This window comes from Musa acuminata, chromosome BXJ2-3, assembly GCF_036884655.1.
Source record: "Musa acuminata AAA Group cultivar baxijiao chromosome BXJ2-3, Cavendish_Baxijiao_AAA, whole genome shotgun sequence".
NCBI classification, from domain to species: domain Eukaryota; kingdom Viridiplantae; phylum Streptophyta; class Magnoliopsida; order Zingiberales; family Musaceae; genus Musa; species Musa acuminata.
Window position 1 is genome coordinate 24,543,166 of NC_088340.1, and position 26,918 is coordinate 24,570,083.

General features: G+C 40.1%; 1 protein-coding gene across 2 annotated transcripts; it reads right to left on the reverse strand.

The window, feature by feature from the left end:
• Positions 1-13,583: 13,583 nt before the first annotated feature.
• LOC135582847 (Golgi SNAP receptor complex member 1-2-like) lies at positions 13,584-18,870 on the reverse strand. Of its 2 annotated transcripts, none has more exons than XM_065099412.1 (6): positions 18,549-18,870; positions 17,556-17,752; positions 15,837-15,926; positions 15,696-15,767; positions 13,952-14,135; positions 13,584-13,867 (listed from the first exon to the last, which is right to left on the reverse strand). In XM_065099412.1, exons 1-6 carry the CDS (start codon positions 18,697-18,699, stop codon positions 13,770-13,772), a joined length of 792 nt encoding a protein of 263 aa, XP_064955484.1. In that variant the 5' UTR covers positions 18,700-18,870; the 3' UTR covers positions 13,584-13,769. The 2 variants fall into 2 exon arrangements, with proteins under 2 accessions (XP_064955484.1, XP_064955485.1); XM_065099413.1 differs by having other exon boundaries at positions 13,952-14,081; positions 18,549-18,868.
• Between the last annotated feature and the right edge of the window lie 8,048 nt (positions 18,871-26,918).

Genomic DNA, 26,918 nt, shown 5'->3' on the forward strand with positions numbered 1-26,918 from the left:
CGTAATTTGGACAAAAGACAGAAACTGGAATTTCTCAAATTCCGAGGGGCAAAACTGTCTTTTGCGCAGAAAACCCTAATACCCTTTCCCCTTTTCGCTGCTGCGCCGCCGCCGCCGCCACCCTGCTGGCGGCGGCCTGTGCGGCGAGGGCGAGGGCACTGCCCTCGCCTGCGGGCGGCACGCCCACTGGCGGCGTTGCCGCTGCAGGTGGGCGCCCCCGCGGGCGTCGCCGCCTCTGTGGGCAGTTCTGCCGGCGGGGCAACGCCCGCAGGCGGTGCTGCCCCTGCAGGTTGGCGCCCCTGCGGGCGCCGCCGCCTCCGCGGGCGGTTCTGCCCGCGAGGCAGCGCCCGCAGGCGGTGCTGCCTCGCTGGCGGCCGCTCCTGCGGGGTTTTTGCCCTTGGGAGCAGCGGCCACAGGCGCCGCTGCCCTGCGGTGCCTCAGCCCGCGCTGCTGCCCCGCGGCGCCTCTGCCCGCGGGCTCAGTGGCCGCAGGCGCCTGCTGCAAGCAGATCGCCGGCCGGCTACTGCAGGCACAGCGCTTGCGCATGCGCCGGCGCTGTGCTGCCTGGCTGCGGCTGGCTGCAGGCATGCAGATCGAGGGCAGCAACTGTTGCTGCCCTTCCTTGCTTTTGCGTCAACGATTTTGACGTCAATATTCTTCCTAAACACAACACACGCAGTTCAAAAACCAATCATTCGCACGAACAACCTGGCTCTGATACCACTGTTGGGAAATCATGGGGGCGACATCATATGCGCAGCGGAAGAACAAGAAAACAAAAGTCCCCGATTCCCAAAAAGATGTTCGTCGTCGTGCGAAGATTGGTGCGCAAAATCCGCAAAACACAAAACTGCGTATAGAGATTGTGTTACCTAGGGAGATCGTATATCCCTGTTTCCTTGCAGATCCTCAGGAGAGGGTGAAGGAGGTCAAGCGTCCTCCTCTCTAGCGGTGATCCACACAGCAGGGTTGCGACGACGCTCCTCAAAACTCCAGGCCTACTCTGAGGTGGAGAGGGAGAGGAGAATAGGAAGGGCAAGCAAAGACTCTAGCCTATGAGGCTGTGAATCCCTCCTATTTATAGAGATCCCGTGTCAAAACCCTAATGGGTCCTTTCCCTAGTGGGTATTGGATCTGCATCCAATAAGACAAGGGCTCCGTCGGATATCTCATATCCGAACCTCTACTCATCGCAATGCCTACCATATGTGTGTGACCCTCTAGGCCCAATATCGAGCTGGCCGTGAGTCATACCTGTCAGAACTCCTTCTAACTAAGTGAATTATTATCTCTGTAATAATTCACTCGACTCATCGACTACGGAAGTACTAGGCCACTACGCCGTAGTCCCCAGACGATACAGGGGAATCCAATCCATTGGACCTGTCTGTCCTCAGTTACCATGTACCTATAGTCCCTCATCCATCTAATATCCCAGAGACCGTATATCGAGCATGGTGCTGTCAGACCCATACGGTTTCTACTTGAGTCTCGCTCTAATCGGATTCTCCCGGAGAACTCTTTCTCTCTCAACCCGAATGACCCTGGCCAGGGATTTGTCTGAGCAAGAACACATGGGATATTCCTCTCATGATACCGAGAGTGGATGATCCTCTATCGACACTCAATAGCCCTCGTAAGGTCGACTACCACTCCCAATGACCAGCTGTACTAGATCTGGGAACAGCCAAACCTATAAGTCTGGTATCAAAGAGTGGAGCACTCATACAGGACATCCTTGGTGTCTCAAGTCTAAGAACCAGATACACCACTAGGACTACGGAATCGTTGTCTGACAATAAGGCATCATCAACCATCCAGCATTCCGTAAGCGGATCAATCAGTGAACTCATTCTCCAATGAGCACCTGTACTGTATCCCTAGTGTCCCTACACGAGCAGCTATGAGACCAGCTGCATCCATCATATGGACGGGTATACAGCACACCAGTCTATCCGGTTATCACGATGTCCCTCTCGAGTAACCTATGACCGGGATTATTTAGGATATGTGTTTAAAGGTGAATCGATCTCATTATCGTGATCTCATCACGATCCGATTCCCATTGCACAAATCCAAGGACATCACAATACATATGCATTTATGCAATAGTTATAAAGTGATATACGCCAAAAATATAATAAGCAAAAAGATTCTCTATCAAGTCACACGTGCCATCACTCACGTGATTGGCTTGCTGGGCACTTATGACTAGCAATTCATTCATCCCAATTTGGGTATGTCAAAAGCCCAGTTGGCCCTAGATTAAGTTAATGGGATCACCTCCCAATCCTACCTTAATCTACATACTAACTATGACAATTAAGACATCAATACTGCAGATCGTGTTTCGCTGCGTCAATTGCTTCTTTCGGTGAGCTTCCATCGAACTTCCGTCGAACATCCGACGAACCCTCGGCGATGCTCCGGTGGACTCCCAGCAAACTCCTGGACTTGTGATGATCCTCTTGGCGAGTTTCGACGAACTTCTTTGGCAAGCTCTTGGACTTCTCGGATTGTTCCCTCAGAACCTCCGACGACCGTCCGGACTTCCGACGAACTCTCGAACCCCCAACGTGATCTTGGTCTTGACTCTGGTTCAACACTTGCTTTATATCTTACTGTCATCATAGTTAATCCTACACACTTAATACACACTTCAATCTAGACAATTAATACTAAGCATTAATCAAGTTGTCCAGCATGTCATGGATCCCTCGATGCTTCGTCCGATTCTTCGGTGCATCATCCTCTCTTATAGCCTATTGCCCAATCGGTCAGTTGACTCCACAACTCCGATATCCTTGGTGCAATATCCACTCTTCTTGGCCTGATGCCCAAATTCATGGCCCGAAGCCTTTTATCGATACGACGATTGATCTACCGGCCCGACGTCCAATCTTCTGACATGTTCCTCCGGCCCAACATGATTTATCCTGCTTTAATTGTCTCATCCTGATCGAAGCATCCTGCATCACTTAAAATGCAGATTAAAATATAAACACTTATCAATTGGTTTCATCATTAAAATACGAGATTCAATAATCTCCCCCTTTTTTATGATGACAACCAATTGATGACGGAGTTAACCATAACTCCCGGAGTTTAAATAAACTCCCCTTATCAATATGTCGTATTGATAGAAACTCTTAGATTCAAAAATCCAAGCAATATATCATGATCAAATTATGCATGACATCAACATACTTCTCCCCCTTTGTCATCGACAAAAAGGAGAAGTTCAACTATTCATGTGTTTGGAATATCGAAGTTCAATACATTGCATGAAAAACATGATATCCATTTTTATCATCATGCAAACTAGTAAAACTTTAGAGTTTTGCAAGTTTGTAAATTTTACTAGATGTGTAAGTTTATTATTTTTGCTTCTTGAGATGGGCAAGATAACACTTCTTTGTAGTGTTCAAGATAGCAAGTTCTACATTATACAAGCTAGCAAATTAGAGATGTTCAAGAAAGTAACTATTGCTTCTTGAAATATGCAAGTTGCAAGCTAGCAAATTTTTGTTTCCTTTACAATATTTGAGCTAGCAATTTTGCTTCCATTGTAAAGTGCAAGTTAGCATGTTTTGCATCTTGAGATAGGCAAGATGGCACTTTTGGTATGCAAATTTATAGTATACAAGCTATCAAATTTTACACATAAAAAATTTAACAAAATTTTACATCTTTTGAGATGTGCAAGATGGACTATTTTGCCTCTTTTTAAAATGTGTAACTTGGCAAACATTGCTTCTCTTGAGATTTGCAAGATAGTACTTCTTGGTGATATTCAAGATAGCAATTTCTTCTCTTTTGAGAAGTGTAATTTTTGTTTTCTTCTTGAATTGTGCGAGCTAGCAAATTTACTTTCTAGCACGTTTTGCTCCCCCTTTGTCATTATCAAAAAGAAGGGAAGACCCTCTACATCAATTTTCAAATTATGACAAAGGTAAATAGCATAGATGAAAATTCAAGTCATGAATTTTAAAAGAATTATTTTATCATGAATATTTCATCATTGCATGCATTATTACCATAAGTTAAAGTATTACATGCATAACACCAAATCATCATGTCTATAAAATATAAAATCATCATTACATGCATGATTCCAAATCATCATTCTAGAGTATTATTTTAGAAAATGATAATTTTTTATTTTCATATTATTTTAAAAATCATAGTGTTGCATGCATCATTCCAAAACATTTCAAGCCATACAAGTCATAAATACAAAGAGATTATGTCATGAAGGATAAGACCAATTAAATACCAAAAGACATGATTCATATAGTAAATCTCTTCTTTAAATAAAATACCAAGAAAAAATTGTAGGAGTTCAAAGAAGAGATCTTGAAAAAAATCTCAAGTAATTTCAAGAAATCAAGATATAATTTTGATAAAACTCATTCAAATTCAAATCATCAAATGAAAATCATTTTCAAGAGATTCATACAAATCAATAAGATAGAGAAAAAAAAATTTCAAGACCAATGCTTTTCTCTTTTTAGTTGTTTAAATTCATGTGATTTATTTTATTTATGCCAAATTAAAATATGCATTAACGTTTAGAATTGAAAAATGAATTTCGTCATAAAAACCATCAAGTCCAATAACTCACAAAAATCATCACGTATAACTTTTAAATCTCATGCATAAAATCGTCAAATCATGGTATCAAAACTTCAATATTTTCATTACAACATCAAGCAAGGTTTTATTGAACATAATTTTGAATGATTCTTATAGATATCTAAAACTTCTTTAGTTTTAATTTATATGATTGACTTTATATTAGCATACTCAAATTTTTGTTCTTCTGTCAAAACCATACATCATGTTTGAAAAACAAAGACAAGGTTCATAAAAAATATCAAGCCTTCCATACAAAAGCCATGCATCATCATTGAAAAGCAATATGGAAATCATCAAAATACACATTCTTGCTTCTCAAGCACATACATAAGATTAATCTTACTAGGTGTACAATCATTAGATTTATATCTAACATTTTATTGCATTAACATAAGGCATGTAATTTTCATTATCATTTTCAAAATTTACTTAGAAGGATAAGCATGATTCCTAATTTTTTATATTTTCATTACATTATGCAATTTAAAAAAAAATAATTTTTCTAAACTAAATAAAAATATATATATTATGAAAAACATCAAGTAATTTTAAAATAAATTATGAGGATTTCGATTACCTCATTGTTGAAAGCAGTTAAGGCGTAGTTTGCCACCCCGTCTTTCTTGATTTTCTTCTCGTCTTCGAAGGAGCTCAATTCATCCCAATTTGTATTCTTCTTCTTGCGTTCATAGCAAGTAGTTTCATTCTTTTTGTTTTTTAATTTTTGTTTCATGAACTTTTTAAATTTTATTTGTAGTTTAAGTTTGCCATCACTTGAGCTTATGCTCGAGTGGTCTTCAAATGTTCTTTGTCCCAAATCCTTCTTGTCCTTTAGAAGGTAGTTCTCATGTTCGTCAAGTGCCACATTAGTCATTTCATAGGTCATCAAAGACCCAATTAGTTCTTCAAGTGAAAAAATATTTAAATATTTTATTTCCTGTATTACCATTACTTTCGATTCCCAAGTTTTAGAAAGTGATCTTAAGATTTGTTAACGAGTTTAAAGTTCGAAAAACTTTTACTAAATGTTTTTAGACTATTGATGACATCCGTAAAGAGAGTGTACATGTCTCCAATAGTCTATCTTGGTTCCATACAAAACATCTCAAAATGATGCATCAAAAAATTTATTTTAGAATCTTTTACACTACTTGTGCTTTCGTGTGTGATTTCAAGAATATGCCAAATATCGAAGGCCGTTTCGCACAAAGAAACCTGATTAAACTTCATTTTATTTAAGGCGCAAAATAGAGCATTCATAGATCTAGCATTTAAAGAAAAAGACTTCTACTCCAAATCATTCCAATCTTTCATTGGAAGAGAAACCTTTTAAAGCCGGATTCGACAACGTGCCATAAATTCAAATCCAAAAAAGTAAGAAAACTCTCATTCGAGTTTTCCAATAAGTGTAGTCCGTCCCATTGAAAAAGAGAGGATGAATGAGAGAGTGACCCTCTTGAAAGCCGAAAAGAGTCATTTCTCTTGGGTGTTAAACCAAATGAGAAATCACAAGGCTCTGATACCAATTGTTAGGATCAAGAGCACTAAGAGGGGGGGGGGGGGGGGGGGTGAATTAGTGTAGCAAAAAACTTTCGTCGGTTCAAAAAGACTTCGTACGAAAACCATTTCGGAAAGATCTTTAACTTGAGAGCAAACAGAAGTATAGTTGATGTAAAGCAATGGAGGCAGGTTATAGTTAAGATAAAAAGCAGAATGTAAATGCAAACTGAGATTTAGAGTGGTTCAGTCAATCATGACCTACATCCACTTTTGGCTTCCTCCTCCGACGAGGTCACTGACGTCCACTAGAGGCCTTCCTTCAATAGATAAAGGCCAACCACCCTTTTATAACTTTTCTCCTTTTGACGGGCTTAGGAGACAACCCTTACAAGTTTTTACTCCTCTTTTGAATGATCAAGACTTAGAAAGAAAAGAGGGAGAGGAACTCTAGCCTTTTATAACACTTTTAAGCTCTCAAATACTCAGAATAAAAGCAAGCTTTCGGTTGCCATTTTATGCAGAAAAGGTGGGGTTTATATAGGCCCCAATTAGTTTGAATTTGGAGCACAAAAGCGTTCATTCCTAGATTTCCGGGGTCCTGGCGGTACCACAGCCATAACTGGGCGGTACTACCGCTTGTCATCTATCATTGAGCGGTACTACCACTCATCTAGGTGGTACTAACACCCGCCTGACATCGCTCGGAGATCAATCTCAGGTGGTACCACCGCTTGACATCGCTAGGAGACCGATCTCAAGTGGTACCACTGCCTAACAGGGGCAGTACCACCGTTGGCAGTAATAACTACCGGTGGTACCACCATTGGCAGTAATAACTGTCGGTGGTACTACCTAACAGGGGTGGTACTACCGCCCAGAACTCCTGGGAGACCAAGTCTCCTGGGCGGTGCCACCGCCAGCCAGGAATTCTTAGTCCGAATGAGCTGATCCATTCGGCCCAATTTAGGTCTGCCAAGGGCCCAGTTGGCCCCTTGTAACTTAATCTACATGCTAACTATGACAATTAAGACGTAAATACTACAGATTGTGTTCCGGTGTGTCAATCGCTTCTTCCGGCGAGCTTCCGACGAACTTCTGGCGAACATCTGACGAACCCTCGGCGATGCTCCAACGGACTCCTGACAAACTCCTGGACTAACGATGATCCTCTTGGTGAGTTCCGATGAGCTTCTTTGGCAAGCTCCGGTACTCTTTGCAGTTCCTCTTCCAGTGCCCATCTTTACCACAGTGGAAGCACTGGCCTTTGTCCTTTGCTGGGTCTTTCTTAGCAACCTTGGCTTTACCTGGTCTGCCCTTGCCCTTTCCCTTTTTAAGGGACCTTTCTGCTTTCCTTTTCTTTTTGATCTCACTAGTGTAGAGAACTAGCTTCTCTTTCTTAATAGTACTCTCTACCTCCCTCAATATATTGAGGAGCTCTAGGAGAGTCACCTCAAGCTTGTTCATATTAAAATTCATTATGAACTGAGAAAAGGAATCTGGTAGGAACTGAAGCACAATGTCCATACACAAGTTATCCTCTAGGACCATTCTTAGACCTGTGAGTTTCTCTATCCACTCAATCATCTTTAGGACATGGTTCTGAACTAGTGTCCCCTCAGTCATCCTAGCGCGGAAGAGGCTCTTGGATATCTCATATCGCTGAGTCCTTCCCTATTCCTTAAACAATTTGCGGGCATGTAGGAGAATGGATCTGGCATCCATCTTTTCATGTTGTCTCTGTAACTCAGGAGTCATAGAGCCCAACATATAGCATTGAGCAAGAGTGGAGTCATCAATATACTTCACGTAGCGAGCAATCTCATCCTCGCTTGCCCCTTTTTCGGGCGTAGGCATCACTGTATCAAGGACATACACGATTTTCTCCACTGTGAGAACAATTCTCAAGTTACGGAGCCAATCCGTATAATTTGGACCAATGAGGCGGTTGACGTCAAGTATGCCACATAAGGGATTTGAAAGCGACATTTTCTAAAAATAAAGATGCAACAGAAATGAATAACATGTAGATTTTATAAGAAATAAACTATTAAGATATGGACTTCTATCTTAATATGCTCCCACTATTTTATTAACGAGTCACGCGACACCCTCAGCACGTGAAACGGAAGTCTCCGGCAGACTTCTAGTGGGGATCTGGATCCAATCAGCGTCTTAGTGTAACCTCGAGGGACTCGACCAATCACACTAAGCCTAAAAGGTAGGCAATTCTTGCTGATCACAACTCCTTGTGATTCCCGTCTTGTTCGGCCTCTGAATCACCATGGTCTCGAGGGACTCGACCAACCATGATGCTCGGTTAAGTCAACACCTTCGTTACAAGATGAGTCTGATTTGATGATATACCCTCGAGGGACTCGACCAAGCATACCATGCCCTCAGGTCACCAGTGACATCTCTATGTCATAAGCAAGATAGTGAATCGCGATATAGGTGAGTCTCGAGGGACTCGACCAACTCAACCTACACCGGGAATCGGTTCCTACTTATAACGATGGAAGGCCACGTGGGTCAATCTAATTGCCTCACGTTTACCGACTTAATATTATCGAGAGAGATGATTTTATGATTTGGTCTTCTAATATAACATGTCACACATATACATTTTTAATATATATCTACATCGCATGCAAATATATATACATATCTAGTATGTGTATAAGAAATCATACCAGATGATCATGGACCACAACCTAATGTCATTAGGCCCGAGCTAGTAGGCCTAATCACTCACATCAAAATCTATGTGGGCAACGGTGCATCTCCATGCCCTGTGATCGTCCATCTCGTCCTCGTCGGTTCCGTCGACATCTTGATGCATCGCGATCGTCCGTCTCGTGGGTCCCGCTATCGCATCCACGCTCCCACTACACTTCCTCATGTGATTACAATTTAATCATAGGCACGCAAGCCCGACAATAAACGAGAAATATAATGGAGGCTCGCAGACCTCAATAATAATAATCACAAGTACACACATCACACGGTCCATGATCATCCGTCCACATATCATACATCACATGTATAAATAATCATCATCATGTAGGACTACTAGATAATAATACTAATAATCAACTAAATTTTTTAATTAATTAATATTTTCTGAAATCAAGGACATGTAGGGAATTTCTGAATTCCTAAGGGTATTTTCATAATTTGGACAAAAGATAGAAACCGAAATTTCTCAAATTTCGAGGGGCAAAACTATCTTTTTCCCAAAAAACCCTAATGCCCTACTCCCCTTTGCTACTGCCACCGCCGCCACCCTGCTGGCGCTGCCCTCACTTGCAGGCGGCACGCCCACTAGCGCTACGGTTGTGGGTGGGCGCCCCCGCGGGCGGTTCTGCCTGCGGGGCAACGCCCGCAAGCGGTGCTGCCCCTGCAGGTTGGCACCCCTACGGGCGCCACCGCCTCTGCGGGCAATTCTGCCCACGGGGCAACGCCAGCAGGCGGTGCTGTTCCGCCGGGCGACCGCCCCTATGGGGGGGTTTCGCCCGCGGGAGCAGCGGTCGCAAGCGCCGTTGCCCTATGGTGCCTCAGCCCGCGGGCACTGCTGCCGCAGGCGCCTCGCCCAGCGGTGCCTCTACCCGCGGGTCCAGCACCCGCAGGCGTCGCCCTGCCTGTCGGCGCCGTGCGACAACAACCGCGGGTGGGGCACCCGCGGACTGCTAGCCCCACCGGCTGCAAGCCTGCTGCAAGCAGGCCACCGGCCGACTGCTGTAAGCACAGCCCCTATGCTGCCTACCTTCGGCTACGCTGCATGCACGCAAATCGAGGGCAACAACAGTTGCTGCCCTTTCTTGTTTTTGCGTCAACGATTTTGACGTCAAAATTCTTCCTAAACACAATACACGCAGTTCAAAACCAATCATTCGCATGAACAACCTGGCTTTGATACCACTGTTGGGAAATCTTGGGGGCGACATCACATGCGTAGCAGAAGAACAAGAAAACAAAATCCTCGATTCCCAAAGAGATGTTTGTCGTAGTGCGAAGATTGGTGCGCAAAATCCGCGAAACTTAAAACTGCGTATAGAGTAGATTGTGTTACCTAGGGAAATCATATATCCCTGTTTCCTTGTAGATCCTTAGGAGAGGGTGAAGGAGGTCAAGCGTCCTCCTCTCTAGCGGTGATCCACACAGCAGGGCAGCGACGACGCTCCTCAAAACTCCAGGCCTGCTCTGAGGTAGAGAAGGCAAGGAGAATAGGAGAGGCAAGCAAAGGCTCTAGCCTATGAGGCTCTGAATCCCTCCTATTTATAGAGGTCCCCTGTCAAACTCTAATGGGTCCTCCCCTAGTGGGTATTGGATCTGCATCCAATAAGACAAGGGCTCCATTGGATATCTCATATCAGAACCTCTACTCATCGCAATACCTACCAGATGTGTGTGACCCTCTAGGCCCAATATCGAGCTGGCCGTGAGTCATACCTGTTAGAACTCCTTCTAACTCAGTGAATTATTATCTCTGTAATAATTCACTTGACTCATCGACTACGGACGTACTAGGCCACTACGCCGTAGTCCCCAGACGATAAAGGAGAATCCAATCCATTGGACCTGTTTGTCCTCAGTTACCATGTACCTATACTCCCTCATCCATCTAATATCTTAGAGACCGTATATCGAGCATGGTGTTGTCAGACCCATATGGTTTCTACTCGAGTTTGGCTCTAATCGGATTCTCCCGGAGAACTCTTTCTCTCTCAACCCGAATGACCCTGGCCAGGGATTTGTCTGAGCAAGAACACATGGGATATTCCTCTCATGACGCCGAGAGTGAATGATCCTCTATCGACACTCAATAGCCCTCGTAAGGTCGACTACCACTCCCAATGACCAGTTGTACTAGATTTGGGACAGCCAAACCTATAAGTCTGGTATCAAAGAGTGGAGCACTCATACAGGACATCCTTGGTGTCTCAAGTCTAAGGACCAGATACACCACTAGGACTACGGAATCGCTGTCTGACAATAAGGTATCATCAACCATCCAGCATTCCGTAAGCGGATCAATCAGTGAACTCATTCTCCAATGAGCACCTGTACTGTATCCCTAATGTCCCTACACAAGCAGCTATGAAACCAGCTGCATCCATCATATGGATGGGTATACAGCCCTACTGCGTGGATCACCGCTAGAGAGGAGGGCGCTTGAGTTTTAAAGAGCGTTATTGCAGGCCTGGAGTTTTGAAGAGCATTATTACAGTCCTACTGTGTGGATCACCGCTAGAGAGGAGGGCGCTTGACTTCCTTCACCCTCTCCTAGAGATCTGTAGGGATTCAGGGATATACGATCTCCTTAGGTAACATAATCTATCTCACACGTGATTTTCTATTTCGTGAATTTTTTCACATCAATCTTTGCACGACGACGAACATATCTTTGGGAATTAGGAATTTTATTTTTTGTTCTTCCACTGCGCATATGATGTCGCCCCCAAGATTCCCAACAATATTCACAAGAATATTCCTAAAATACTATAAGGCAGTTCGGGCCAATTACAAACCAACTCTCTTATGAAATATTTATAGAAATATTCTCAAAAGATAATAAGGCATTTCGGATCGATTGTAAACTAGCTCTCCAATAGAATATTTATATAAATATTCCTAGAAGACCAAATGGTAGTTTGGGATGGTTATGAACAGTCTTCTCTATAGGATCTTTATGGGATATTATTAACCCTTGAGGTTAGTATAAAAATATGTGCTTAGCTCTTCTATATTAAGGGAGGGAAAAAAAAAAGATATAACTAAGGATTAACATAAGTATAAGGATTGGCTCGGGAAACCTCTCTCGACCTTGGTCTTTGTATAAGAACGAGATTGGAAAAATCACATTTTATCCTGAATAACTCATCGCATATGAATTAGGGTCACATCGTGTCAACATAGATATCAACGATATTTTCTCCTAGCACCACCCAACCGAGTGATCGACTTGACTCCTCTCGCTTCAGATTCCTACTAGCCGATCATCTAAAGGTTAACACTTAAAGTTGTGCAGGTAGTATGTAGTTAACTAGTTTAATTTCCACTTCCTCCCCTGTCCAAGAATGATCTCCTGAGCATTAACTTAGGATTGACCTTTTGCTCAATACTAAAATCGACAGTTGAAGCATTTGAGACTGCATCAATTGAAGTATCTTCTTCAGCTTCTTCTGTAGAAGAAATTACATTATTCATGATTATATGTGAGTAAAATTTTTTTTATTGTTCCACAATATGATCCATTCATAAAAGAATTATACAATTTTGACAAGTATACTTCCTCTTTCTCATCGTTGCATAGCATGTGTGGAGGTAGTGTCAATACTAAGCAAAGTCACCGAGGACAAAGCTACAATCAAGCAAGGGGTAGTAAAGAAGATCCAAAAGGCGATGATGGACGGAGTGTCTGAGATGCCTCAAGAGCTACACGTCGTGGGCTATCGGCTATTCGATGGCCAGCCTCCTCGCTTGGTCGCTTCTCCATGACCAACACCGCATCCTCCCCGTCTCTCTGCTAGCCAAGGAATTCTATGACATTTCGAACGACAACGAGGTCATCCGCCCCGTTGCCAACATGCAGCTCATGGAGGAGGCGAGTCGCCTTAAGCGTTCCTCTGACATGCTTTGGGATCTGCAACAAAAGCTTATGCTTTTACTCTGAAAAATCTTTTGAACACACGTAATCCGAACTTCGCCATCTAATAAATGCACCACTCGTGTTTAACGTTTACGCACATGGTTCCGTACAAAGGAAGCAGTTGACAGATACGTAAACGCGTTACCACTAATAAATGCAAAGAGTGACCGTCCAGTGTTTGTATCCAGATTGGTAAACGTCGTGTATGCCCGACTTGAGGTACGAGTTGTAGAAAAATGAAGGATCGATTGAATATAATCACCATGCAAAGATACACAAACTTTAAATAAAAGCATGATAATGAATGCGCCCTTTTAAGATACATTAGAATTCCCATATTACTATGATATAGGGAGACAAAAAATGTAATAGTGGTGTGAGGAATTATTATCAAAGATGATTAGTAATATATGGACAGAATTAAACGGTTATAATAAAGAGCAACCTTTTCTCGTCTTTTCTTTTCTTTTTAGTATCATTTCTTAAGTAATGATTTTGATTAAAATGTATTCCAGGTAAGATGCATCAAGCAAATGAAAAGAAAAAAGATGACTGTAGACGAAACAACTCTTCAAGGCATCATTTATCTTTATCAATGTGAAGACTGAAGATTTTCTGCTGCTGTAAAGATGAGTGAGACTAAATGCCTAAAATTTTGTTCAAGCAGCCATGGGACTTGAGAAGGGCAATCCAACAGCCAGTTTGACAGTGATTAATTATGCTCTAGAATTTGCCTTGCGATGCAAAGGCACAGTTATTGTAAAAGAACGTCAGCAATCCACACACGTGTACACAGTTATTTGCTAAAAGAAAATTTCATAAGGTAAGCAAATAAGAAACAGAGGGAATCTATTATCATCTTCTTCTAAACAGAATTACCAACCTGGTATTGATTCACCATGCAATGCATATCAATTCCACTGCCTCATCATTTATTTCATACACAAATGGAAGACCACTGTTGGTCATACTCCCAGCATGTTCATTTCGAGAGCCAATAAATAACTAGGAACAGGGTGCAAGCGGCAATGACGGCAGAAAGAATAAGTGTATCCTTGGAGCGTTTTCGTCTGATGGCACCTGCAAGAACCAGAGAATTAAGCAACCAGTATGACAAACATGCATGGGGATGACAAAAACTAGAGATAGAAGAGGCCTGGATACCGATGAGGCCTCGAATTTCAGGAAATCTATCACCAAGCTGCTTCACTTTCCCCTGAACATCACCAAATAAAACCCTTTGTGATCCCAATGCTGATCTTGTCGCTTGTGCTTGATCAATCACCTCATCAATCTGGATGATGGTAACAAAATGAACGCAATTCTTCACATCAAGAGACAAAGGTCGCTGAAATATCTACCATATAATAAGATCACGGATGGAACTAAGGTTTAAATTCAGAGAAGGAAGAACTATCAGATACTAATTAACATGCAACCGTATGAAGGATTTTTAATCCAAGATATGTATCTTAGAGTCAGTTAACACATTTAAAATGATACAATCTACAGTTTGAAAGTAGTATAGATACTTAAAGAGCATATGAATACAGAAGATCATATTTAGGGTGTGTTTGGGATAGCCACTTAATTTATCGTTGAAACAGGACTAGAAGGTACAAATTTCATATACAGATCATTGTGCAATTGAATCTCAGCTTAATAGTTGAAGTTGATTCTCCTATAAGATAGAGTGGGTTTGATTGTTTTCTCGTGCATGCCTGTTAATAATTTTGGATTTTAAGGTTCGTCCTGAGATCTGGCCCCATGTTAACCTTTACCACACCCCCTTACCTCTCCCCTTATACAGAAGTGGATAGGATTAGATTTACTTATAGAAACAAAAAAACAGAGGTCATGTTCTTTACATATTAGTACTGTTTGCATCTAAACATGATAAGATACCCAGTACAATTAAAAGATGAACTAAAGCATGCAGCACCATATAATTTTCAAGAAGCTGCTAATCAGCCCACCAGAACAAGGATTTCACGATCATGGCAAACATTTACTCAGTTGGCTATTAACAGTGTCATTAGCACATGCCACACCAATGTCCTAGCAAACATGTCATTGTGATGTATAAAATGGCTTATGTAAGAAAGAGAGAGAGAGTGAGAGAGAGAGAGAGAGAGAGAGAGAGAGAGAAATTGAACAAAGATATGGGATGAGTTTTGGATTCAACAATGTGTATCAGGCCTGCACATGCACATGCACGCTCATGTTTGCACATGTGCACACAATTGTGTGCAAAGGATTGAATATTTTATAAGCCAGAGTAACAACAAAAGGATCCTATAAGTTTAAGAACAAAAAAGTAGAACCAATAAATATCAAAAAATTTACCCTCACTATCTAAAACCTAAAGTTCAAACATATTTCACCCATAGAATATATGAATTATTAGCTGCACAATTTAATATTTATTCATAAAACATAATGAATGAGAAAGAAAAATTCTGGTGTTTAGTAGTTCAGAAAAATTCCAAATAAAAAAATTTAACTTGATGGAGGAAATTCGAATTAAAAAAATGGAGAAAACATGAATGCTTGTTTTGAATATTCTGAACTTATATAGTACATTCCATCAGCTGACTGGTGGTCCAATAATTCTATTAGATACTCGAATTGGCACATATATACATTGTATATATGCATGCATAGGTATATTGAATGATATGGGGATGCATTAAGCTTCGGTGAGGGAAACCTTTCAAGATTCAGAAATGCATTATACAATTAAAAAAGTCATCCAAAGTTGACTAATTTGCGTAAGTGATCCAAAGCTGCTCATAAGTGATGATGTTAGATCCAATAATTGATATGGCCATAAATTAGACATGCAAGGCTATTGAACCTGAAAGTAAATTAATGACAAAACCAATAACACTAAGGATTAGAGACTTACATGACTTATATTTCCATGAATTGCTGCTCTTTCCCTCAGCAAATTTACCCTAGGTGACATACTACCTGATGCCTGTATGAAGCAACTCATCACAAAATCACAGGTAATATAGTATTAACCAATATTTTGATCTTTGCTCACCATCGATTCACTGATATCATCCCTGACTGAGTAAAGAAGTTCAGCATGCTCCCTTATGGAGTTCAAGTTCCCTTTAGTTCTTCTAAATTCCTAAGCATAATTTGAGTAAATATCAGATAAGTTCTCAAATAAAGTATAACCAAGGGAAAGAAGAGAAAATGCGCCAAGAAGATGAGGAAAGTAACAGAACAGACATGTTCATGGCATCATGGTTTTCTTAAATGAATTCATGTTAATGTTAGCACCACAAGCAACTCAAGGACATGGTTTCTCTTTCAATTATTAACACCAGTAAGTCAACTAAAATTCCAAAATGATTTGGAAACAAAGACTTTATACATCTTGCCGGAGTAACAAAAGGTAGATAAATAAGGTGATAATTGACTTGACACTAAAAAAGGTGTACCTAAGGCATGAGGCTCCCGCCAATGCGAGGTCTAAGGAGGGTCAATGTATGCAGCTTATATTTAAAGAGACTATTTCCATAACTCAAACCCTAGTCTCCCAGGTTGCAAAGGAGCAACCTTGCTGTTGTACCAAGGCCCGCTCTCATTACAGCAGTATCAATAGGAAAAGTAATTGGTATAGGTAGTCTGCACACTGCTCAAGAACACTTTGCATCAGTGCATGAGATTCTTTAACAAGAAAACTAAAATAAATTACCGCTGGTAAATGCACATTCCATTTACAGAGATGACTGCAAATCATAAGAAATAGGTATTTTCATATACTAAATGAAATATCTTATAAATTTAGTTTATAGATCAACAGATGGATTATGATGACAACCATGAACAGGAAATATCCTAACTAAAATGCATTGAATTGCAAGGAAAATAACTGGTAACCAGAAACATATATGCCAACGACCGAGTCCATCAAATACAAACTAATGTTATGTCAAATGACAATCTTAGACAAGCAGTAAGCTATTACACATATTGTCATTGGTTTGAAGTAAATAAATTATTCAGGGAACATTGGGACATTACAACATTTCTGAAAACTTTTTAGCATAAGGCTTCATAATTTCATTGATTTGCCGCTGAAAAGTTTGCAGTAACAGACATAGGAAACCCAATGTGTAGTCAAGCATATGGAATTGAATCATTCAGCATTCGCATAAATGCATCTTCTGTGGGATCTGATAAATACATATTCAAATAATTGAGCATAACTTGAATCTTTGGTATGGATTTAATACACAAACAGAACTTATTGCTGAGTACACCAAAGGAAAATGCAATGCAAAGATATACAAGCCTTATTTTCTCCTTTATAAAGACATAGATATTTGTTATCTAGATCAACAAATATAACTAGCCAGAGGATAAATTATCAGCTACACAAACAAGGTATAGAGCAAAGTAGTACACATGTAATACACAACCATACAGAATCACTCATAAAGCTTACATATAGTGGTAAAATAATAGTGAGAAAAAGTCTTCAGTTGTGGCCAAATATTTTTTGGCTATTTATTTTTCATAGCAATCATTTCCTACTATTCTTTAAAGACCCTTTTCAACCTAAGCTGATAACCTGGTAGTTGCATGAAGAAATATCTTTCTATGCAAAAAGGGTTTAACTTGAAAGTTCAATCAGAACAAAAAAACAAGTTCTAGAAGAGTGAGCAGTGATGATTCAGCTAGAAAATTAGTTGACTAAGCTGTCAGGCTCATATAGCAAAGTATTGAACATAAAAGCAAAAACACTGACCTGTGTGAATTCATGAAGTATATCTCTATGCCTTGCAAGTTTCTGGTTTATAGAAGTTGTAGGTGCTGTTGATGCAGCACAACGGCTCATGGCATCATTAATATCCAGTAACTTCTCGAGTAACGACTGAATTTCCATCTCCATGGATTTCCATGATCTGCTGGATCCTATAGTGGGTGATCCATTGTCTCCATAACCTGAATACCCATCTTTTTAATTTTAGCAGAGAGATGATATTAACTGATTATCAAGGACATAATAGACAGGAAAATACAGGAATACATATTACAGTTCACTTTTTCTGGAGACATTGTTATATGCTCATGCTTTACTGGACAAAATAATAATAGTTATCTTCTTAGTGTGCACTTTTTTCATCGACAGCGACACAAAATAAACTTTGCTATTGTATGCATTTCTCATATTTTCTCTTACATCATATATCGTTAGTCTCTAGATCAATATGCAAATAATAGATACATGCAAATTGCTGTGCCTGCTCAAGAGCTTCAAGACTTGTCCCCCCATGAAAAAACTAAAAGATAGACATACAACTTCATTCCAATGGCTGGAAATTTTGGATTTCTGACTCCAAATCACATTAAAAGATAGACATACAACTTCATTCCTAGTTCTTGGAAGGATTCCAACCATCCAGATCTGATTACATCACTAGAGCCATAAAGTAATATTTCTTGTATTCCTATTTCCTAATTAGCTGTGTATAAGCACATATAGAAAATGTTTAGAATTGCTTCATGCATGTGAACAAGTATTAGCCAGACAATTTATTGCGATCTGATCACCACACAAGGAAATCGTAACACCCACGAGTCGATTTTCAATCGTTCTAAGAATTGGGGATTAAATCAAAACTCTAAATGTGGGAATGACGGTAATTTAATTCCGATTCTTTAAGCTTAACATGAAGTGTGGGATCCAAGGCATCGGATGGGGTGAGATCACAGGGAAAATGAGGAGTGGGAACTAGACCGGAGGAAGAGTGGGTGAATCTGGAAGCGAGCTTGGCGTAGGAAGAGAGCTTGACATCGAGATCGCCCTCGATCTTCCTGGCTTCCTTGCGGAGCTCCTCCCACCCGGATTCCTGGAGGTGCAGGCTCGAATCCCCCATCCCTCCTCTCATGTCGCTTCTCCTTATCCTCCTCCGCCACTTCTCATATGAGAGAGATGGAGCAGAGAGAGGCAGCAACCAATTACCAATTCGTAGAATTTCCCCGATCGATTCCTGGGAAGATACCTATATCATCCTTTCCTTTTTGCCCTAAAGGTTATGCAACTCTCAGAACTCAAAAGCGAACCAATAAATTCACAAATATATATATATATATATATATATATATATATATCGATTTTTCTGAAAAATAACTTTTTAAATGTATTTTTCAGATGGTACGCATTTTCTTTTTTCTCAAAAATTATTATTTATAATTTCCTATTTATTGTTTATATTCTTATTTTAATTTTTTTTAATATTTCAAAACTATCTTTTCATAAATAAACATAAATATTATCTTCTTCCCCTCCTCCTATTCTTCTCTTCTTTTTTTTCGTTTTCCTCCTCCTCTTCTTTTTCTTTTTCCGATTCTAGATAATAATGAGAGGGTAACAAGTGAGGTTAGAGCATAGGTGGGGGAGGGATAACCAACGATAAGTGCAAAATAAGGGGCGACGATCAAAAGTACGGATTAGGGGTAATGATTAACAAGAAGTGTGAGCTAGGAGGTGATGATTGATGATACGTGTAGATTGAGAGACATTGATTGATTAAGGAGCATTGTGGAGCGTTTGACAATAGTAATTGCAGGTGATGTGGGGTAAAGGAAAAAAAAGGGATAAAATCATAATTAGAGAGATTATAAATAGTATAATTTTATTTTTTAAATTTTTTAAGAGATTATAAATAGTAAAAGGGTTGTTAGTAGTAAAAAATGGCTCTAAATAGTAAATTTCTCTTCCCAACCAATCACCTTATATTACAAATATTTTAAAAATTCCCCCCAAACTGTCATTTGTTTTCTCACCCATTTTATGAGTAAACCCTATGATCAACCCATAGGGTAAACTAGTCCTATTGGATGAACTAGTCAGTTTGGTATAATGAGAGTGATTTAGTAGAAACTACCATTTACGGTAGACTGCTATTTTATATAACTGCTATTTCACTTATAGATCTCAATATTTTTAATGTAGTATTTTTTTTTATATCTATTTAATTATTCATTATTAGGATGGTAAAGACACTAAGGGGGAGGGACGAATTAGTACTTTTAAAATAAAGTTTCGATTTGAAAATTTTTGATAGAAAAATACATATCGGAAATGCATTTAACTTAGAATGTGAGTAGGAGTAGTGAATAACTAAATCAGTTAGTGATAATAAGAAAAAATATAAAAAGAAATGCAAACAAATTTATAGTGGTTCAATCGTCTCGACCTATATTCACCTTCGACTCCTCTTCTCTTGAGACTATCAGCTTTTACTACTGATCTTCTTTTTAATAGGTGAAGATCAACTACTCTTGTTACCACTCTTTCTTTTTTCCATAAGCTTATAAGAGAACCTTCACACATCTCTTTTACAAGAAAACCTCACATCTCCCTTAGAATGACCTCTAAACTCAAGGAGGAAGAGACTCAATACTTTTCAAGAGAGTTTACACACTTCAAATCATAAGGTTTCGTGCTTTCACTAACTAAGCATGATTAAGATATTTATAGACTCTAAATGACTTCAAAAATTGAGTCAAAAATTTAGATCCCCGGGTTTTCGAGGTATTGACGGAACTACCACTTGCGTCGGGTAATACTACCACCATACAGAGCTTGAAAACTTAGGCTCTAGTAGCACCACCATTTGCTTGGGCAGTACTATCGCTTGATAGAGCTTGGGAACTTGGGCTCTGGCGGTACCATCGCTTGCTTGGGCGATACTACTACTTGACAAAGCTTGGGAACCTGGGCTCTAACGGTACCACGACCATCGAGATTCTGTTAGAACCCTTGCAGATTCTAAACTTGGGGTTGATCTCTTCAGGGGATCGGCCTCCTTGAAACTCTATAGGGGTTCCTCCCTCCAAGTTGCTGCTCAAAGGCTGCATAAAAGATTCATTTATTGCTTAAGAAAATAGAAGGAATACATAGCTATTTATAGGGCTTCTAAACCCTAACTCATAATAGGACTCCTACTTAAGACTCTTACTTCTAACCAACTCCTAATAGGACTCCTAGTCAAGACTCCTATTCCCTTACAACTTCTAATTCTTCTCTAAGAAAACACATGAATGTCCCTCTCAATTAGGACTCTCATAGCTAGAGTCCTAACAGAATGTCCCTCTCAATTAGGACTCTCCTAGCTAGAGTCCTAACAGTTTTACATAAATGTCCCTCTCAATTAGGACTCTCCAAGCTAGAGTCCTAACAGACCTGCCCTCTTCAAATCAGCCTTGTCCTCGAGGCTGATGATTCGTGAATTTTGGGAATTTGATCTTCAAGTCGTCATAGTTCTCCCAAGTGGCATCTTCTATTGGTAGGTTTGCCCATTGTATTAGCACTTCATTAGTGGGTCATCGTCGTCGAGTTACGATCCGTCGATCAATAATGGCACTTAGCTGGGTCTGGAGTTCTCTTTGGGTAGTCATATTTGGTGGGTGGCTTTGGGCTGTCTCCAAGCACCTATTTAAAACTTCCGTCTGGCTGTTGGTTTGTGGGTGATATGTCGTACTCCTTTTCAATTTAGTACCCTGCATATGGAATAACTTTGTCCAAAATCTGCTCTTGAAGATGCAAGTAGAATTTATCACAAGCACAATGCGTCCCTTATAGCATAATTTTTTTGAGTCCCGATTGTAATGAGCCACGGAGCTTGGTGCTTCCTCTAATTTTTTTTGTATCTTACTGGTCTCCGAATCTTCCTGCCATTCCATCTTAATATCCTCAAGGAAGTCGCTGGTTGGAAGTAAAACGACCGAAAATTCAGCTTGCTCAAGTAGTTGCGAAAGCGCATCTGCAACAACATTCTCTTTCCACCTTTTGTAAGTTATTTCATAATCAAATCCAAGAAGTTTTGTTACCCATTTTTGCTGCTCGGGGGAAGATATCTTCTGCTCTAAGAGATATTTTAGGCTTTTATGGTCGGTCTTGATTTGAAAGTATCGCCTGATCAAGTACGATCTCCACCTCGTTGCTGCATGCATAATGGCGAGCATCTCCTTATCATATGTTAACATGTTTTGATAGGGGGGAGATAATATCTTGCCAATGTATGTGAGTGGTCGACTATCTTGCATAAGAATGTCTCCCATTCTGTCTCCAGATGCATCGACCTTAATGATGAAGGGTCGGTTGAAATATGGTAGCGCTAGCACCAGTGTCGTCGTTATGGCTGCCTTAAGTTTGTCGAAGGTAGTGGAGGCTCTATCCGACTATTAAAAGACATCTTTTTCTAGTAAGGAAGTAAGTGGTGCACTGATCTTTCCATAGTTTTTCACGAACTTACGGTAGTAGCCTATTAAACCCAAAAAGCCATGTAGCAATTTTATGTTCCTCGGGGTAGGCCAGTTTTGCATTGCTTCAATTTTGAAGGGGTCCACTGTCACACCTTCCTATGATATGATATGCCCAAGATATTTCACCTTTTGTTGAAGAAAGTAAAAATTCGTAGTGGCCGTTGTGTGTTCGAAAGGCGATTTTTGGTATGACTTCTTCATACACTCGTATTTGATAATACCTGGATTGAAAGTCCAGCTTTGTGAAGATTTGTGCTCCCTTTCATCTAGCAATTCATCTGCTATTAGAATAAGGTATTTGTTCTTGATGGTTATGCCATTGAGAGCTCGGTAATCAACGCATATTCGCCATGTTCCGTCCTTCTTGCGTACAAGTAGCACCGGTGAAAAGTAGAGGTTGCAACTTGGCCGAATAACTCCTGTTTCAAGCATCTCTTTTAAAATCCTTTCTATTTCATCATTCTGGAGATGTGGATATCGATATGGCTGAGTATTTGCTGGAGATTTGACTGGAAAAATCATTATACAATGATCATGCCGACGAGTAAGAGGTAGGTTGTGCGGCTCATCAAATATATCTGAAAATTCAGCAAGCAAAGGAAATAGGTTTGGAACTTCAAATTCTATTGGCTCTCCTTTAATTTGCTACTCAAGTTGTACCAAAAAGCCCCTGCATGCTTTATGCAAAACCTTCTCCATTTGTTGTGTGCAAATCATCGTTACGTCGCCCTCACGTTTCCCATGCAGTATCACCTGTTTCTCCTTACTGTAAAATTTTATAAATAGTTGCATAAAATTCCAAGAAATATCACCTAATGTCATCAACCATTTAATTCTGAGTATGGCCTCATGATTATCAAGAGGGAGGAAGAAGAAATCTGCAATTATCTCTTGGTCCTGCAGTAACAGTTTCACCTGCGGGCACCTATGATCACACTTCAAAATCCGTCCGTTGGCGACCTTAACGACAAACCTGCTGCAATTCTCAATAGGTAAGTTCATATGGACAGCAACCTTACTGTTTAGGAAGTTATTAGTGCTGCCTGTGTCGATGAGAACAATGATCGGTTGTTGTTTGAGAAGGCCTCCAACTTTCATCGTTTGCGGTTTTGAGTAGCCAGCTAGTGTATGTACCGTAACTTTGGTCGATTGTGGCTCTTCTTCTACATCTTTTTCTTCATGTTCAAGGCTCTCTTCTGAATGTTCAATGACCTCTTCTTCTATCGGTTCAATCATAAGAAGTCCTCCTTTACTACAGCGATGCTCATGGCTCCACGGCTCGTCACAATGCCAACATAACCCCTTCGCATATCGCTCCCGAAACTCTTCTCTTGTTAACCTCTTTGGTGTAGGGACTTGGTCAATAGTAGGGGGGGCTGAGGGCTTCAATATTACTGGTTGAGGAGCAACCCTAGTCTTCCAAGCTTCATGGTTCAATTGCTCCTCTTGATGTCGTGCGAAAGAGATGGCTGCCATAAGCGTATACGGTTGTCGCGCTTTAACTTCTCCTTGGATCTCCGGCTTCAAGCCCTCAATAGCTGTTTTTGAGACCAATCATGAGTTTGATTAGATAACCTTTCAAACCTGGTTTGGTACTCCTGAATGGTGGAAGTTTGTCGGATCTTTGCTAGTTGTCCATCAATATTCACGTAATCAGTTGGTCTGAAGTGGATCAGCAGTCCTTCTTTGAATTGTTGCCATGAAAGGACTCCATAAGTATGTTCAAACCAGTCAAACCACTGTATAGCATCCCCTTCAAGATGTATAGCTGTAATTTTCACCATAGATGCATCCGCGATTTTGTGGTACTGAAAATATCGCTCCGCGCGCGAGATCCAACCAATCGGGTCTCCTTCTTCCCATCTAGGGAAGTCCACTCTCATGCATGGATAGTTGGGTTTAGTCATAGAGCCTCCCCTCCCTTAGAACTCATCTCTTCGAGCCTGGTGCGATTGGGCAAAGCTCTCTCCGTGATATGATTTTTTCGGGCTTAGTGGTCGGCCCAATCTGAGTTCGGTAAAGAGCGTCCGAATCTTGTCCTTCATTTACGCCTCCAAGGCTTCGAATTTAGCATTGATTGCCTTCTTAGATGCCATAGTATATGCCTCCAAATCTATAATGTTAAGATCTCTCTTTTGTTGTCAGGTTAAAGGCATGTATAGTTGAGAGAAGTGATGGTCGAAAGGATTGGTGGATCGATGGATGTAGGCTACGATTTAGGCTTGTTTTGTAGCTGTTTTGGGTGCAGTTTGAGGGTGTGGTTTAGTGGAGTTTTAGGGCTATGGATGAATGTTTTGGATCTGTGGTAGATGGTAGCAAAGGTTTAATAGAAATCAGTAGAAGTTGTAGCAAGTATGTGCTGTCTTGTAAGAGTAGAATTATCGTCGAAGAAACAACGGTTTCTCGACGTAATTTCCACCAAAAACTTAAGAGAATTGAGGAGGGAATTGATATTAAAATTATAGTTTATATAATAGCAAGGATATCTAATTTAATCAAGAAAATTTTGGCAGTACAACAGCAAGGAAATTGGTGCAAGTTGCGATTGCAGAATTCTCGTCGAAAAATTTCAGCGGGTTATGACAAAAATTTGCAGCAAAATAAAATCGTTTTTAGAGATGAATTTATTAATAGATCAATCTTAGATAGAAGCCAAGATTATCTATGAAGTGTATAAAAAATTTCATTCAAAAAAGATTGCAAATAGATGGGTTAAGGCAACAATATGCAGTTGAAATTTTCTGCAGCATAGATTTTTAGGTATAGCAGATTGGACGTAAAAGATAAATGGTTTATATTGAGAATGTTTTGATGAAACCAAAGGGAAATACACTGTTAGGAAGTGTCAAAGCTATCATAAAAATTTCGTAGAGATTTGGATAGAAACAATATAGTATCAAGATCAAACAAACAGTGCTATGCGGCTGAAATTTTACAGTGCGGATTTTCAAGTATAGTAGATTTGACGTAAAATATCAATGGTTTATATTGAGAATTTTTTAAAAAAACCAAAGGAAAATCTGCTGTTAGGAAGTGTCAAAGATGTCATAAAAATTTCATAGAAATTTGGATAGAAAAAGCATAGTAGCAAGATCAAACAGATGGTACTATGCGGTTGGAATTCTGTAATGTATCTTTCGTGGTAGAGATGAAAACTTTGTGACGAAAGGTTTATGCAGCAATATAGGAACAGTTTTTTTTTTTTTTTTAGATTTTTGAAAAAGGATAACTAAATTACAGCAGCAGTAAGGCAGGAAACTAGAACCTATTGCAATTCACGGGGAGATCAAAGGATGATCCACGATGGTGGAGATGATGGCGGAATTCGGCGACGATCTTTTAAGCAATTGTGGGAATTGCTTTGGGCGGTTGTGGAGGGCTGATGGATGGCAGTGGAAGGGCAGCGAGATGCCAAGAACGCTGCTCTGATACCAGGTGTTAGAACCCTTGCAGATTCTAAACTTGGGGTTGATCTCTTTAGGGGATCGGCCTCCTTGGAACTCTATAGGGGTTCCTCCCTCCAAGTTGCTGCTCAAAGGCTGCATAAAAGATTCATCTATTGCTTAAGAAAATAGAAGAAATACATGGCTATTTATAGGGCTTCTAAACCCTAGCTCCTAATAGGACTCCTACTTAAGACTTTTACTTCTAACCAACTCCTAATAGGACTCCTACTTAAGACTCATATTCCCTTACAACTCCTAATTCTTCTCTAAGAAAACACCTCCTACATGAATGTCCCTCTCAATTAGGACTCTCCTAGCTAGAGTCCTAACAGAATGTCCCTCACAATTAGGACTCTCCTAGCTAGAGTCCTAACAGAATGTCCCTCTCAATTAGGACTCTAGCTAGAGTCTTAACAGTTTTACATGAATGTCCCTCTCAATTAGGACTCTCCAAGCTAGAGTCCTAACAGATTCCCAGAAAAGCACAATTTATGCTTTCTAGCTCACAAGTGATACCATTGTATGGACCTAGTGGTACCACTGCCCAGCCCAACCCCAGGTCATTGAATTGGCCTTCTAATAGACCTAATTCGACCCTGGTTTAGGCCCAATGGACTCCTAATCAAGTTGGCATGGTTATACTCCAAAACTAATTCAATTAGACTCTAAATGATTTTGATTAAGACTTAACAACTCTAATTATAATCATGAAGCCTTCAGCACATTGTCCGACATGTAATCTATTCTTCTGACACTTCATTCGAACTTCTGACGCATCATACTTCTCTTCGGTGAATTGTCCGATCCATTAGCATATTGACCTCCCATAACATCCGATCTTCTTGGCCCAATACTCGATTCTTCCGACCCGATCCTTCCAACCTGATGCTCATACTCATGGCACGAAGTCCATCCTCTAGCACGTCGACTAATCCTCTAGCCTAACATTCAATATTTGATATGATGCTCTCTGGTCCAACGTCTGATTCTCTTGCATCAATTATTTATCTTTAGATAGTTTAAGTCCATGATCAAAATTTTTCTTATGTCACTTATCTAAAATGCTTATTAGTCCACAAACTCATCAATTGATTTCATAATCAAAATCCGGGATTCAATAATCTCCCCTTTTTTTATGATAACAACAAATTGATGATGGAGTTTTAACTAAACTCCCCCAATCTATATGTTATTTTGTACTGAACTTGAATTCAAAAATGATAACCTTTCAATGTAACTCTTTGAATTCAAGTCAAAAAAAATTTTACTATAAAATCATAGTGACTTTCATTGCAAAGGTCATATATATAATTTTAGTTTTTATTGCAAAGATCAAAATAATCATTGCACACTTCGTATACATAATTAAAATATCATTACATAGCATAGTT